General features: G+C 47.0%; 1 protein-coding gene across 2 annotated transcripts in view; it reads left to right on the top strand.

Annotated features, from left to right (window-relative positions):
• LOC139228534 (insulin receptor-like) overlaps positions 1-15,731 on the top strand; it is a 253,998-nt gene that overhangs the window by 211,867 nt on the left and 26,400 nt on the right. Inside the window, exons 9-11 of one of the 2 annotated variants that reach the window (XM_070859617.1) lie at positions 4,232-4,399; positions 5,161-5,362; positions 9,104-9,139. In XM_070859617.1, the coding sequence (XP_070715718.1) occupies positions 4,232-4,399; positions 5,161-5,362; positions 9,104-9,139 (406 nt within the window). The remainder of the gene's footprint in view (positions 1-4,231; positions 4,400-5,160; positions 5,363-9,103; positions 9,140-15,731) is intronic. The other variant, XM_070859618.1, reaches the window with a different exon arrangement.

Below are 15,731 nucleotides of genomic sequence, written 5' to 3'. Positions count from 1 at the left end.
TGGTCCCGGAGGAAGCTACGATTCTGGTCTGAGGCCTTCACTTGCTGCACAGCGTCCAGGAAAATGTTTCCATGTACATAAGTCTAGATTGGAATCACGTGAGCCTGGAACACCAATCACTATCTAGTATTCTCATTGATAATAATGGGAGCTTTGTTTGTACGGGCTCCCATTACTATCAATGAGAATAACCCCTAAAAACAAGAAACACAGCACAATACATTTTTTAAAACTCTCATATTTAAAATTAATTTAAATTAAATGTTTTAGAAAAAAAAGTTAACTTTTTAAAAAAAGTGTTTTAATAGGGTTAAAAATAAATGTACCTTAATGGATAGGGTTTTTAAATATAAAAATAAATGATTACATTTAATTTTTCTATGTTTTAAAAGTGTTACGCTGGTAAAAGTAAGCTGCACGCCTGCTTATACCAGGCGTAAAAGTTTGAAATACATTCGCTGGGTTCTCGCAGACGGTTTGATTTTCCCTCGTACCGAGGATAATTGCACAATCTAGACTTGACTATTCCAACGCACTCCTGCCACATTCTACCCGACGTAAACTTGAGATCACCCAAAACTCTGCTGCCCCGTGTCCTAACTCGCACCAAGTCCCGCTCACCCATCACCCCCGTGCTCACTGGCCTACATTGGCTCCCGGTTAAGCAACACCTACATTTCAAAATTCTCATCCTTGTTTACAAATCCCTCCATGGCCTCACCCCTCCCTATCTCTGTAATCTCCCCCAGCCCCACAACCTCCCCAGCCCGCCCCCACCCAAGATGTCTGCGCCCCTCAAATTCTTCCCTGTTGATCATCCCTGATTGTCATCACTCAACCATTGGTGGCTGTGCTTTCAGCTGCCTGGGCCCTAAGCTCTGGAATTCCCTCCCTAAACCTCTCCGCCTCTCTTTCCTCCTTCAAGATGCTCCTTAAAACCTACCTCTTTGACCAAGCTTTTGGTCATCTGCCCTCATTTTTCTTCTTTGGCTCGGTGTCAGATTTCTGTCTTGTAACGCTCCTGTGAAGCGCCTTGGGATGTTTTACTACGTTAAAGGCGCTATATAAATATAAGTTGTTATGGCTCCCCCTTGTTGCAGCCTCTCCACTCCTGTCGTCGCCATTCACCCCTCCCCCGGTGCTTCCTGACCTATATTAGCTTCTAGTCCAGCAATTCCTCAATTTTAAAATTCTCACCCTTGTTTTCAAATCCCTCGCCCCTCACTATCTCTAAGTTCCTACAACCCTCCGAGATCTCTGCGCTCCTCCGATTCTGGCCTCTTGCGCATCTCTGATTATAATCGCTCCACCATCGGCGGCCGTGCCTTCAGCTGCCTGGGCCCCAAGCTCTAGAACTCCCTCCCTAAACCTCTCACCCTCTCTACCTCTCTTTCCTCCTTCAAGACGCTTCTTAAAACCTACCTCTTTGATTAAGCTATTGGTCACCTTTTCCTAATGTCTGCTTATGTCACATTTTATTTGATAACGCTCCTGCAAAGAGCCTTGGCTTGTCTTATTGCGTTAAAGGCGCTATATAAGGGCAAGTTGTTATTCTACATCGTACTGCTTTCAGGTTATCTTTGCATTGCACTGGTAGTAACCTCCAGCCCAAGAGCATCAGTACCGTTGCAGGAATATTGTCTTGACCCCCTCTCCTTGTTAGCGTACAGTCCCATAAGTAACAGCAACTCCCCAACACCTGGTCTTCAGGTGTAATTCCCCAAACTTAATGTCAGCGGTTCTTCACAGTGGAGCGCAATCCTGTCACCCTGTATCCACATACGTGCATTGTCCATCAGGGACCACTCAACAGCAATCAGATGAGCCCTGTGTAAAGTTTGCCCTCTGCTACACAATTTGAATAAAATAAGAACATAAGAACTAGGAGCAGGAATAGGCCATTCGACCCCTCGAGCCTGCTCTGCCATTTAATAAGATTATGGCTGATCTGATCTTGGGCTCAGCTCCACTTCCCTTCCCGCTTCCTATAACCCTTGACTCCCTTATCTTTCAAAAATCTGTCTATCTCCACCTTAAATGTATTCAATGACCCAGCCTCCACAGCTCTGTGGGGCAGAGAATTCCAAAGATTCATGACCCTCAGAGAAGAAATTTCTCATCTCAGTTCTAAATGGGCGACCCCGTGTTCTTAAACTGTGCCCTCTCGTTCTAGATTCCCCCACGAGAGGAAACATTCTCTCTGTATCAACCCTGTCGAGCCCCCTCAGTATCTTATGTTTCAATAAGATCACCTCTCATTCTTCTAAACTCCAATGAGTATAGGCCCAACCTGCTCAACCTTTCTTCATAAGTCAACCCCTTCATCTCAGGAATCAACCAGGTGAACCTTCTCTAAACTGCCTCCAATGCAAGTATATCCCTCCGTAAATAAGGAGACCAAAACTGTACGCCGTGTGGCCTCACCAATACCCTGTAAGGAAAATGTTTGTAGCGTATCAGGGTAGACAATTGGAACTATCTCAAAACTTTTTTTCCTCTTGGGTGAACTGTAAAAATGATTCACAAAAAATGCATTCTTTGGGTGACCTAAAAAAATGGATGATAAAGGGAGACCACTACCATATTTACATGTAAAGTTTGTCTCCATCACCATCTGCATAACTACATTTGGCGAAATGGGTCACCTTTTGAAAATAAGTAATTTTCTTAACACATGGCTGCAGTGTGTACCATCAACATGATGCACTGCAGCAACTCGCCAAGGCTTCTGCAGCACCTCCCAAACCCGCGACCTCTCCCATCTGAAGGACAGGGACAAGGGCAGCAGATGCACGGGAACACCACCACCTCCACGTTCCCCTCCCAGTCACACACACCATCCCGACTTGGAAATATATCGGCCGTTCCTTCATCGTCGCTGGGTCACAATCCTGGAACTCCCTCCCTAACAGCACTGTGGGAGCACCTTCACCACACGGGACTGCAGCGGTTCAAGAAGGCGGCTCACCACCACCTTCTCAAGGGGCAATTGGGGATGGGCAATAAATGCCGGCCTTGCCAACGATGCCCACATCCCCGGAACAAATTTTTAAAAAAAACGCATATCTGCAGAGGGAATGGCAAGTCTAGGTGGTATTTCTTTTTTAATAAGGGAGAGATTCTTTTAATTGTGTTCAGCATCAAGTTTGTGAAGATAAGGGATGCAGGTGCTGCTGGATAGGTTACGTTGGCCAGTGTCCATTCCTCACCCCCCCCCCCTTTCTAAATGGCAGCACCATCTGTCCCGAATCGGAGAAGTGTCAGCGTGAATTGGATGCAAAGCTCCCTCCATTCTGTCCCAACAATGTGCCTCTGTTTCTTTTGTTCAGACATTTGGAGCTGTTTTAATAATACGGCTACTTGGGAGCAGAAATGCTCTTGTGGAGTATAGATATATATATATACCCCATCCTCTCCCCTGCTTTCCCCCCCCCCCCCCCCCCCCCGCACACACAAACCCCTGCAATTCAGTAAATGTAGCCAGACAAATCTGTTCTATTTTGAGATTTTTTAAATATATTTGCATTCTCAAGATAATTCAATTACACATTTATTTCATGAGGCCTCTGCACTTAAATTTCATGGTGGCTGGTTTTCCCCATTTTGAATTTCTTGGGCGAGGAGGTTTGGAGCGAGGCTGTTGTTCACGCTGTTGCCTCATTGATCGATACATTTACGAATACATTATTAATAAACTACATTGGCTCCCGGTTAAGCAACACCTCAATCTCAAAATCCTCATCCTTGTTTACAAATCCCTCCATGGCTTCGCCCCTCCCGATCTCTGTAATCTCTTTCAGCCTCACAACTCCCCGAGATGTCTGCGCTCCTCCAATTCTGCCCTCTTGAGCATCCCTGATTATAACTGCTCCACCATCGGTGGCCGTGCCTTCAGCTGCCTGGGCCCCAAGCTCTGGAACTCATTCCCTAAACCTCTCCGCCTCTCTTTCCTCCTTCAAGATGCTTCTTAAAACCTACCTCTTTGACCAAGCTTTATGTCATCTGCCACAATTTCTTCAGTGTCTTATAAACTGCTGCATATGGGACGTTTTATTACATTAAAGCTGCTATATAAATAAAAGTTGTAAAATCAGAAGAATTACTTAGTTGTGCGGGAAAGGCTGGATGGACCAGAGGGTCTTTCCCCGTCAGTCAGTGTTCGTATGTTCCTCAACCCGGCAAAAAAAACTAACTCTAGAAGATTCTGAATCCGCCTTGTTTCTCTCCCCAGTTCCTTCAGTCCCGCTGGATCCGATATCCGTGTCCAACTCCTCGTCTCAGATCATCCTGAAGTGGAAGCCTCCGACCGATCGCAACGGAAACATCACCCACTACCTGGTGTTCTGGCAGCAGCAGCCCGAGGACAGCGAGCTGTACGAGTTCGATTACTGCCAGAAGGGTAAGTGGCAGCCCGGGTTTGAATGGGCACCGAGGATCGGGTGAGCAGGTCGGAGGGTGTCCTGGTGGCTGTGCTCCTGGGCTTGACTACTTCTGGCATCAAGTATCCCCAAGCTGCTTCTGCCCACGCCCATATTTCTGCCTCTGGTGTGCAAATAATCTTGCATGCGGTTTTCAAAGAAATCTGTAATGCAACGTAATAAGTGCTGAATTTCAATGATTCAATCATGATAAACCAATGTCTTAGTCTTGGCTCAGTGTTGGCCCTCTGTCAGGAGGTCATGGGGTTCAAGTCCCACTCCAGAGCACGTTAGTTGAGGCTGGCAATTCAGGGGCAGCCCTGAGGGAGGGCCGCGCTGTCTGAGGGGCAGCCCTGAAGGAAGGCCGCGCTGTTGGAGGGGCAGCCCTGAGGGAGGGCCACGCTGTCTGAGGGGCAGCCCTGAGGGAGGGCTGCGCTGTCTGAGGGGCAGCCCTGAGGGAGGGCTGCGCTGTCTGAGGGGCAGCCCTGAGGGAGGGCCGCGCTGTCTGAGGGGCAGCCCTGAGGGAGGGCCGCGCTGTCTGAGGGGCTGCCTTCTGTGCTGTAAATTTCTATGAAAAGGAGGAGGCACCATGCAGCGTTCACTGGGCTGCTTTGCTACAGGAACTATAGTCTTGTACTTCAGCATGGGAATGGAGCCGAGTGTCGGGGCCCATTACAGCGTGAGACGCCCAGCCAAGCAGAGTAACGAGAATCTGTTTTTTTCTGTCCCCCTCTGCTTTCAGGGTTAAAGTTGCCGTCACGTGCGTCGACGACCCACAGCGACCCCGAGGACAACCCGAAGCGAAACCAGACGGACGCCAGCCACATCCCCGGCGAGTGCTGTGCCTGCCCAAAAACCGAGTCACAACTTAAGCGGGACGCAGAGGAGGCAGCCTTCCAGAAGATGTTCGAGAACTACCTGCACAACGAGGTTTTTATGATCAGGTAATGGAAGACGGGGATGGGGCGGGGGGGGTGGAATTTCTGTGTTTTACACCTCGGATCGAGGGTTAGAAAGCCGTTCTTGCGATAGCGGGCGCCCCAGGCGACACCGCTCGGTTTACACTGCCGGCCAAGACTGATTTCTACCCCACAGTCGCCAATGAGATTCCTCGTCGCGGCCGACTCCGATTTGGCCACGGTCAGAAGCCGGAATTGTTTCTGTGCTATAATAGGAAGGATTTCTGATGTAGGACATTGCACCCTTGGGCAGGCATCTGTCACTTTATTTTATTTCAATTTCATTTCATTTTCGCTCAGCCGCAATATCTTGAGGTTTAGTCGGGAATGTCACTCTGGCAGTGCACACGCTCTGCTTCGTTATTATGGCTCGATTTGCCGTCTGGTGTTCGTGCTCCCTCTTGTGTCAGTAAGCAAATACTGCAGCAATGCTGCGAGCTTCAAGCTACTGCAAGCCATTGTGCACCTCTGCCAGAAGTTTGAAATGAAGTTCCTGCTTTCTGTGCCTTGGGTGTTTTAACCCGTGAGCTTAAGGTTATGTTTGCAGCCCAGTTACAATAGGGAAAAAGTTACCGGGCAGAAAAGTAAAGTTTTGGATTCTCACAGTTGTTAATTCAATGTTAATTTAAAGTAATTCCTGATGTACACACACACAACAACAGCAACTTTTATTTATATAGCGTCTTTATCATAGTAAAACGTCCTTAGCCGCTTGTCTCTCTCTCTCTCTCGCACACACACACACACACACTCGTTTTTTAACCATTTTACGATTTGATCCGCATGATAGCCAGACAGATTACTGACTGGCCAGGCTCTGTATCACCCACTTAGTTGCTTCCCTGTTCCGTAGGGATGAGCAGTCAGAATGGTTCAGAGCACCCAAGATTGGGGTTGGTCCGAGACCAAAGTCGAGAGAGAGAAAGAAACTCTGAACTTCCATGGCTCGACTGGAAGTGAGCAGCACGGATGGGCCCATGTGTAACCTGGGCGACCAAGGAACCGGCTGCTTTGGTGCATGGACCCAGAACAACGTGGAAAATACAGACATGACGCAAAAAAAAAAACCCCATGCTAACAATAAGTAACCATGTGGTCAGTCGCAGAATTCCCTAAAAAAACGGGAAGTTGCCGGCATCGTTCCAGAACTTCCAAGACGGTGTCATAAACGCACAAAGTGGAAAAACACAGGCAAATGGCCCTCTGCGCCTTGCTGTTTCATTAAACACGTCTGCGTAGCCATCACTGCCCCATTGAAGTGATGCGCTGTAAATGAAGAGCTTTGACGTGTAGATGTACACACGCCGGTTTGTGTAAACCGATGGGGGCATTTGAATGGGGCCAAAATTCAAGTTCTAATTAGTGGCTGAGCTCATCCCTACTCTTTTTTATATCGACCTATTGCCCATCACCGAATCCTAACGTTTGTGTGGAGCGTTCACATGATTCCGGTGAAGGTGAATATCTGAGTTTTAATGGCATTTAGTGCAATATTTAGAATTTTTTTGTGTTCCCCACCGTCACCTGACCACTGCACTTCTTCCTCTGTTCAAAAGAGTTGATGAATTGAACTCTCAATAGTGGTCAGTCGTTGTCTGGGGGTAGGAGGGTGGTGGATAGAGGGGGGACTGCCCTTTTTGCAGTGAAAGTTTCTGAATGGAACCCTTCAGTGAACTTGGTGGTAGAGCATGGGCAACATTCGGAACAAGAGTAAGCCATTCAGCTTCAAATATACCCACTTTGTCTTATAACACTGCTGTGAAGTTCCTCGGGATGTTTTACAACTTTGAAGGTGCTATATAAATAAAAGTTGATTTTCCACCATTCAATTAGATCACGGCTGAACTGTGCCTGAACTCCATCTGCCCATCGTTCACCATCCCTTGATAACCTTTACCTAATTAAATCGATCTCAGTCTTGAACATTTCAACTGAGCCTCCCCACCCCCCTCCCCAGCTTCCACAGCGTTTTGGGGAGGTGGTGTGGGAGGAGAGCGCAAAGTGTAGCACTGGTGGAGCAGCGACTCTGAGCTTCACTGCACCGACCTGCAGTGTGCTTGGGCACAGGTGACTTCCCAGTTTCAGCCATGCTGTGAGAAGGAGCCGATTGGAGTGCGATCGCTTCTAGCCGAGTGGAGTGGAGTGGAGGGAATGTAGAGGTCCAGAGAGGGCTGGGCCTTTCCCAACACATCTGGGAGTCAGCTATCCACAAGTCAAAACTGTGCTTAAAACCGTCCCCCTGCACAACAGCCACAGGTTTATAATGGCCGATTAATCAGCAAAGGGCCCCCTGACAGGCGACGTGATCACTTGAGCGCATTACGCAGATGTGTCCTGGGAGGAGTTAATATCCTTGCGATATCTTGCTGTCCCATTTTGAATGCTAGTTGTCTGCTGCTGAATCTCTTACCAGTTAAAGTATGTCTCCACTGGTCTTTCTTTTAATTAAGTCCACTGTCGAGACTGTAATATTACATTGTACATTAAAACACCTATTTATCCAAGATAAAGCAAGCCTGTCTTACGATTACACTTGCATTCTTTTAATAGATACTCACTTAATCGCTAAAAGTTAATATTATTACAATATAGAGAGACTTCAAGACAGTATTTTTCCTTGCCCCTTGGATGAATGTGAGGAACAGTTCAGCTGTAGAAGCACTAGTGACAGTAAAGGCATCGGAGAGGGTGCAAAGAAGATTTAGAAGGATGATACCAGAAATGGAAGAGTATACATATCAGGAAAGGTCTCTTTTTGCTTAAAAAAAGAAAGGCTGAAGGATGACCTAATAGAGGTCTGTAAAATTATGAAAGGTTTTGATCGAGTGGATACAGAGAGAATGTTTCCACTTGTGGGGAAGAGCATAACTAGAGGACATCAATATAAGATAGTCACCAAGAAATCCAATGGGGAATTCAGAAGAAACTTCTTTACCTAGAGAGGGGTGAGAATGTGGAACTCGCTGCCACAGGGAGTGGTTGAAGCGAGTAGTATCGATGCATTTAAGGGGAGACTAGACAAGCATATGAGGGAGAAGGGAATAGCGGGTTACGCTGATAGATGAGGAAAGACAGAAGGAGGCTCAAGTGGAGCATAAACGCCGGCATGGACTGGTTGGGCTGAATGGCCTGTTTCTGTGCCATATATCCTGTGTAATGCCTGCACGGGCCTCTAGCCTGCTCGAGCTGGTGGGGACATCAGCCTCTCTAAATGGGCTGAAAATATCTATAATTTTATAGAATGCTAGTTTGGCCAAAAAGTTTTGAGCATGATGAGATGGACGAGTGATGATTTTAAGCTGGGGGGGGGGTCTGCCTTATAACTCGGAGATTCACTTCACAAGATGGGATTTATTTTTTGATATGTTTTAATTTCATCAACTGTCCTCTTGGAAGTTCTTTTTATAGTGTGTCAACTGTTCAGCCCAGCTTGACGAGTGATGATTCGGGCAAGTTTGGTTTTGATGGGGTGCGACACACAGGGTAGTTCTACACTTGGCATGTGTTGCTGCAGGGCAGGGGAGCAGTCACAGCGCACGAGTGACGTACAAAATCACTCACCCTGATACTAACGCAAGCGATTGAGGTTAATGTCCCTTACACTTGCCCTGAATGAGATACAATTTTGTTTTAAATGAATACAATAAAATCAGTAACCTTGAGGAATCAAAACCCAACAGAGGTTAAGAACAAAACTGGTTTAAAGTGGATGTTTTGCTTTTGCAGACCTGCACCTCAACAGAGTGATACTGAGGACAGTAGGTAAGGGCGTGTCTTGTGCTTCTGAAATCACGCTGGATGGTGTGCAGGTGGCCATGTTTTTAATCGTTAATAATTTTTAAAAAGGGAGGGGAGGGGGAAATCAAAAGAAATAATAAAAAAATCGAATTAAAAAAAAAAAATGCTCTGACAGCCCTCTGTTTGGAAAAAAACCTTTTAATTCTGCTTTCGCTTTTCATTTTGTGAATAATCAGTGTTCCACATCAATATAACTTGTTTTGCCACCGATATTTACAGAACTAACCGCCTTTGTAAAGAAAGCTGTAGGCTCGAGTTACTTGGACGTCAGAGCTCCCGGTGTTCACACACAAACGCAAAGGCCTCAAATACGCAGCAGGCCCCTCGGCATCTGGGTCCAATAGGTTGGCGTTACAGTTGGAGAGCAACAATTAAGTTTTGGCTGTGTGGTCCCCCGCAGCTCACCAGCTCTTAAATGCAAAAATCGGACTCCCTCCCCCCCCAGAATATAGCGGGAACATTGGTGGAGACCCGTCGTCAGTTGTGGGTCTGTTGGCAAAGCGCTGACCCCGTCTTTTCGCTTACGAGATGTTGATGGCCTGTTGTGTATTTCCAACATGTTTCGACCTAAGTTAGAGTACTGCATTTCTTGGGGGGGGAAATAACCCTTTTCCCTCTCCCTCTCCCTCTCCCTTCCCCGGTGTCCTGGGGCCAATATTTATCGCCCAATGAACACAACATAAAACAGATTGCCTGGTCATTATCACATTGCTGTTTGTGGGAGCTTGCTGTGCGCAAATTGGCTGCCGCGTTTCCTACGTTACAACAGCCACTGCACTTCGAAAACTACTGCATTGGCTGTAAAGCGCGTTAGGACATCCCGAGGTCGTGAAAGGCGCTATAGAAATGCAAGTCTTTCCTTCTTCCCTTCCCACAACCCCCACACACACACACACAATCTCCTCGCCACCTCACCTGAAGTTGCTGGCTTTTGCCGGGGTATAGCTCTGTAAATTTAAGCTGTCCTCCCAAGTCTGCCAATGGTCACTTGTGAACCCGGACGGCCTGTGCACATCAGCAGGCTTATTCCCCCGTAGGGAGCCACGATAGCCAAACTGGATCACGTGCTTCCTCACCCGATAATCCTCCCCTGCGCACATAGCAACAGGACGCGCTGGATAGCGACCGGGAGCTGGAGCCCTGCCCGATTTCCACAAAATCCAGGTGCTGAAACCCGTTGTGGAATTCTAAGTGATCTTGAATAATCCCACCAACTTGAATATTTAAAAAAAAATACATTTCGAAACTTCTTGGTTCCTTACTCATTTGTAAAATCTTTTGTCCTGTTGAAACAAATGGAAGGATGAAGAGGAGAGCAGTAATTGCGAAGCTTGTCTAGAGTGAGTTATGCCGGGTCCCCGTGTAAATTTAGCCCCCAATATATTTATGGATTTTTTTTTTTTATTGTATTTTTTAAGGTGGGGCGGTGTGATACACTATAGTGGTCATGTAGGGGTTTGGTAGCACAGTAGCTATGTTACTGGACTAGTAATCCAGAAGCCTGGACTAATAATGTAGAGACATGAGTTCAAATCCCACCACAGCAACTGGGGAATTTAAATTCAGTTAATTAAATAAATCTGGAATGAAAAAGCTAGCATTAGTAATGGTGACCATGAAACTGCCAGATTGTCGAAAAACCCATCGGGTTCACTAATGCCCTTTAGGGAAGGAAATCTACCTGTCCTTACCCGGTCTGGGCCTATAGGTGACTCCAGACCCACAGCAATGTGGTTGACTCTTAACTGCCCCTCTGAAATGGCCCAGCGAGACACTCAGTTGTGCCAAAGTCAGCACTGTGTGGGAGCACCTTCACCGCACGGACTGCAGCGGTTCAAGAAGGCGGCTCACCACCACCTTCTCGAGGGCAGTTAGAGATGGGCAATAAATGCCGGCCTTGCCAGCAACGCCCACATCCCAGGAACCAATAGATTTTGGAAAAAAACCTAGTGCTTTTCTGTGATTTAAGATGCTGGTTAGGAACAGCTTGGAAGAAGAGCTTTTGCGTGGGCTCTGTCTACGTAACAGCCCTCCAGCCCCACTCATGCAGGCATTGCACGGCAGCAGTCATGGCTCAGAGGATAAGGCACAACATAATTTCAAGCATTTTTCTCTCTCCACCAACAAGGGGGTTTTGTATGGGCTGACTGCTCTCGGGTTGCCTTTTAACCAGAACTAATGGAGGACTGAGTTAGTTTTATATTTTTGGGTTGGCATCGAATGCAGGCACTCGGCACGGTTCAGTCTAAACTAGGCTAGTGCACTCTTTTATAGTGTCAGGAATGTTGAGAACATCAGAATTAGGAGCAGGAGTAGGCCATACGGCCCCTCGAGCCTGCTCCGCCATTCAACAAGATCATGGCTGATCACCGACCTCAACTCCACTTTCTCACCCGATCCCCATAGCCCTTGATTCCCCTCGAGTCCCCAAAGTCAATCTATCTCCGCCTTGAATCAGCCATGATCTTATTGAATGGCGGAGCAGGCTCGAGGGGCCAAATGGCCGACGACTCCTATTTCTTATGTTTCAGATGTTGAATACACTCAATGACTGAGCCCCCACAGCCCTCTGGGGCAGAGAATTCCAAAGATTCACCACCCTCTGAGTGAAAAATTCCTCTTCAACTCAGTCTTAAATGGCCGACCCCTTATCCTGAGACTGTGACCCCTGGTTCGAGACTTTCCAGCCCGGGGGAAACAGCCTCACAACATCTACCCTGTCAACCCCCCTCAGAATCTTGTACGTTTCAATGACATCACCTCTCATTCTTCTTGACTCCAGAGAGTATCGGCCCATTCTACACAATCTCTCCTCGTAGCACAACCCTCAGGAATCAATCTAGTACATGTTACACCATGTAATGCTAAATGTGTAATTCCGCTGCTACGTTGGAGCTGTATGTAAGGCGGCCTGGCCCTTTAAGGAATAATCTTAATTACTGTAAGCAAGCCTGAGGTCAGTGAGAGTTTAATTGGTGTATGATGAGGGAAGTTTGCAGATTGGAAGGGGCTTGTAAATTCCTGGGTCCGGAGAAAACTTAACTGAAATGACTGCCTTTAATTATTTTAATCTGCTTTTTTTAAGTGTGATATCTGAAATACGCCAAATTCTCTCAGAGCTCAAACTCGATAGACTAGAGAATCTGGGGTTATTCTCCTTGTAGTGTCAGCTGTGGCTCAGTGGGTAGCACAATCGCCTCCGAGTCAGAAGGTTATGGGTTCAAGTCCCACTCCAGGGACTTGAACATATAAATCTAGGCTGAAACTCCCAGTGCAGTGCTGAGGGAGTGCTGCACTGTCAGAGGTGCCGTCTTTCGGATGAGCTGTTAAAGCGAGGCCCCATCTGCTCTGAAAGATCCCATGGCACTATTTTGAAGCCGAGCAGGGGGAGTTATCCCCGGCGTCCTGAGCAATATTTATTCCTCAATCAACAGCAGGTTAATGCTTCATTAAAGGGCAGGTGACAGACAGAGAAGCAGCAGCAGGAAGGCTCAAGACTGGAGATGTGGTCGGAATTATCGGGGGGCAGTCAAAGAGCCGAGCTTGGAGATGAAAATCGCGGAAGAGGTTGATTCCTGAGATGAAGGGGTTGTCTTATGAAGAAAGATTGAGCAGGTTGGGCCTATACTCATTGGAGTTTAGAAGACAGAGAGGTGACCTTATTGAAACGTGTAAGATTCTGAGGGGGATTGACAGGGTAAATGCAGAGAGGATGTTTCCCCTCGGAGAATCTAGAACTAGGGTGCATAGTTTCAAAATAAGGAGTCGTCTATTTAAGGAAATGAGGAGGAATTTCTTCTCTTGAGGGTCATGAATCTTTGGAATTCTCTGCCTCAGAGAGCTGTGGAGGCTGGGTCATTGAATATATTTAAGATGGAGATAGACAGATTTTTGAACGATAAGGGAGTCAAAGGTTATGGGGAGCGGGCAGGGAAGCGGAATTGAGTCCATGATCAGATCAGCCATGATCTTATTGAATGGTGGAGCAGGCTCGAGGGGCCGTATGGCTGACTCCTGCTCCTATTTCTTATGTTTTATGTAAGATAAACCAAACTTAATGAAGACTGTAAACTGCCCATGTAACCCTGTCAGTGACTTCCTTCCAATGGTCCGTTTCTCTTCACTTTGTTTGGTTTATTTTACTAGTTGATCCCTTGTGGCATTGCACATTTGAGAGTTGAGACTAAATGTGGTTAGCGAGCAGGGGTTAATTGCACCATAGCGCACAGACTTGATTCAGATGCCATTTTAAAGTCATATATTCTTTCTGTATTTTTACATAGTGTTTCAATTTTTTTTAAATGATTGATTTACATTGAAGTAGTAAAAGTTATTTGGGAAGTCGATTCATTGGAGGATAGATGTTTGTCTGCAAACTGAGGAGCTGGGTGATGCAAAGCTGAGGTGTTACAGCACCACCACTGGTGGGAGGGTGTAATTACAGTGTGACAGGTTTACATGGGCAGTTTACAGTCTAAATATAGACACAAATTTATAACAGCAAAATAAGTTGACACAAAATGTGGCAGTGGGAACTAAGATGTTGTATACAGGAAGTGCATTGTGACCCCCGTCGGGTAACTTTGCTCAGTAGAGGCAGGTGTTGCGATCGGTCTATACCATGGGATTGAAATAAGCACATCCAGGACAGGCTCTTGAGATACCTCCTCATACCAAATGTGCCACAGGGAATGTCATCGGGATTTAGACCCTTCACCTCGATGCTAAGTGTTAAATAGAGAGGTGTCGCGCAAGGGAACAGTTTTCACTATAGTTTGTCTAATTGACGAGTAGATTTGATGAGTGTCGCTGTGAACGCTGCAGTTTGTTACGTGTTCATTTCAGGGAGGAAAAAAAGCCAATTACAGTGGCATCTCCAAGGCGGCCCTGATCTTTTCCTTACCCAATGTACACACTTGTGCACTTTTCCGTAGGGGGGGGGGGGGTCACTGGTTAGTAATTGGGAGCTGGGCAAATTTGTTCCCCGCCCCAAAAGCCAGGTCATTGAAGCCATTTGAAGCACTGAGACTGCCTCAGCAGAGACCCGCGAATCCAAGTGCTTGAACGTGCCACCTCCTGCTGTACAGCTGCCCGATTCCACGCCAGGCTATGTACTTGGCCATCGGGCCATTGGAGGAGCTCGCTATCCGTTAAGTGAAGGTTACACGCCACGTTGTTTAGCTCGTGCACCTCGGTAATCTGTGGGGCAGTAACGTGTACCAGTGTGCGTGCTTTTGCTCAGTTCAAATTGCCAGTAAATTCTGGACATCCAGATAGTTTCTAAAGGACGCACTGTATCAGTAAAAGTAACTTTGCAAGGCAATGTCATGACTTGGTTTTGTCTATACCCTATAGCACTTTAACATGGGAGTTTAAAAACTGTCCTCTAACACTGTAACTATCCAGACAGCTGTGATTGATTTTGGTTTTGCATTCCTTGATTTGTGTATCTAGTTTATCCAATTGGATTGCCGGATTATTCCCGCTCTCGCCAGGTTAAGTTGTTGCAGGGTATAAAGGCTTTAATGTGCCGCTTTTCCCTACTCATGCACTTGCATCCTTGCTGTTGTGTTTTCACTTGCTGGAAACCCCCTCCGTCACTCGGCACAGCTGCAGTAATGGCGCTGCCTGGCATCCGGTAAAGGGGGCAAGTTAACTGCACCGAGAATTGAACCGGGCATGGCTCGTTGGTCTGGAATGAATTCATGCAAGCCAGTTCGCCGGTAAAATAGCTTAATCACGAAAAACGTCGTGTGTCAGGGCGCTACGGGTGGGGAAGGAGAGCGAGGAGGTGCAACCCAAGGTTTCCCTGTGCTCCCTGTTTTCTGCCTGCGCTGCCCTGCTGTCCCTGGCTGGGTCTGCGGGAGACTTGCTGGTGACTCGGAGGCCTGCCGTTTTTGCATTGTCTCTGCTCGCCGGACCCTAAAACGTTGGGGCGCTGGTGGGGGGGGGGGGTGCCATTGGAGGAGGGAGATCCCATTCTTTAGGTTGTCCAATGCCCGACTGCAAGGCGCGCACCATGGATGCCACTGGTGTCAAACTGCTGAGTTAGAAACTATCGTGTTACTTATTATCCACAGCTATCCTCCTCCCTCCCGTTTAAAAAAAAAAAAAAAAAATGCTTTCCTACCTTTTCCCTGGGTAGTGCTAATGTGACTGGACTAATCCAAGGGCCCAGGCTAACAATCCAGACAATGAGTGTTCAAATCCCACCACGGCAATTTGAGAAATTGGAATTCCGTTTTAAAAAAAAAAAACTAAACTGGAAATGAAAAGTTGGCATCAATAAAAGTGACCATGGAGCTGTCGTAAGGAACCCAACTGGTTCACAAATTTCCTTTTTAGGGCAGGAAATAGTCCTTACCCAGCCTGGGCCTATATGTGACTCCAGACTCACACCAATGTGGTTGACTGCTCTTTCAAGCGGCTTAGCTGGCCATTCCGTTGCATCAAGCTCCAGGGCAACTAGAGATGGGCAATAAATGCCGGCCTTTCCAGCGACGCCCAGATCCCAAGAATTAAATTTTAAAACTTTTTTTTTTTTAAAAAAGAAAAT

Source organism: Pristiophorus japonicus, chromosome 18 (genome assembly GCF_044704955.1).
Source record: "Pristiophorus japonicus isolate sPriJap1 chromosome 18, sPriJap1.hap1, whole genome shotgun sequence".
Classification (NCBI taxonomy): Eukaryota; Metazoa; Chordata; class Chondrichthyes; family Pristiophoridae; genus Pristiophorus; species Pristiophorus japonicus.
This window is presented reverse-complemented; position numbering and strand designations above follow the sequence as displayed.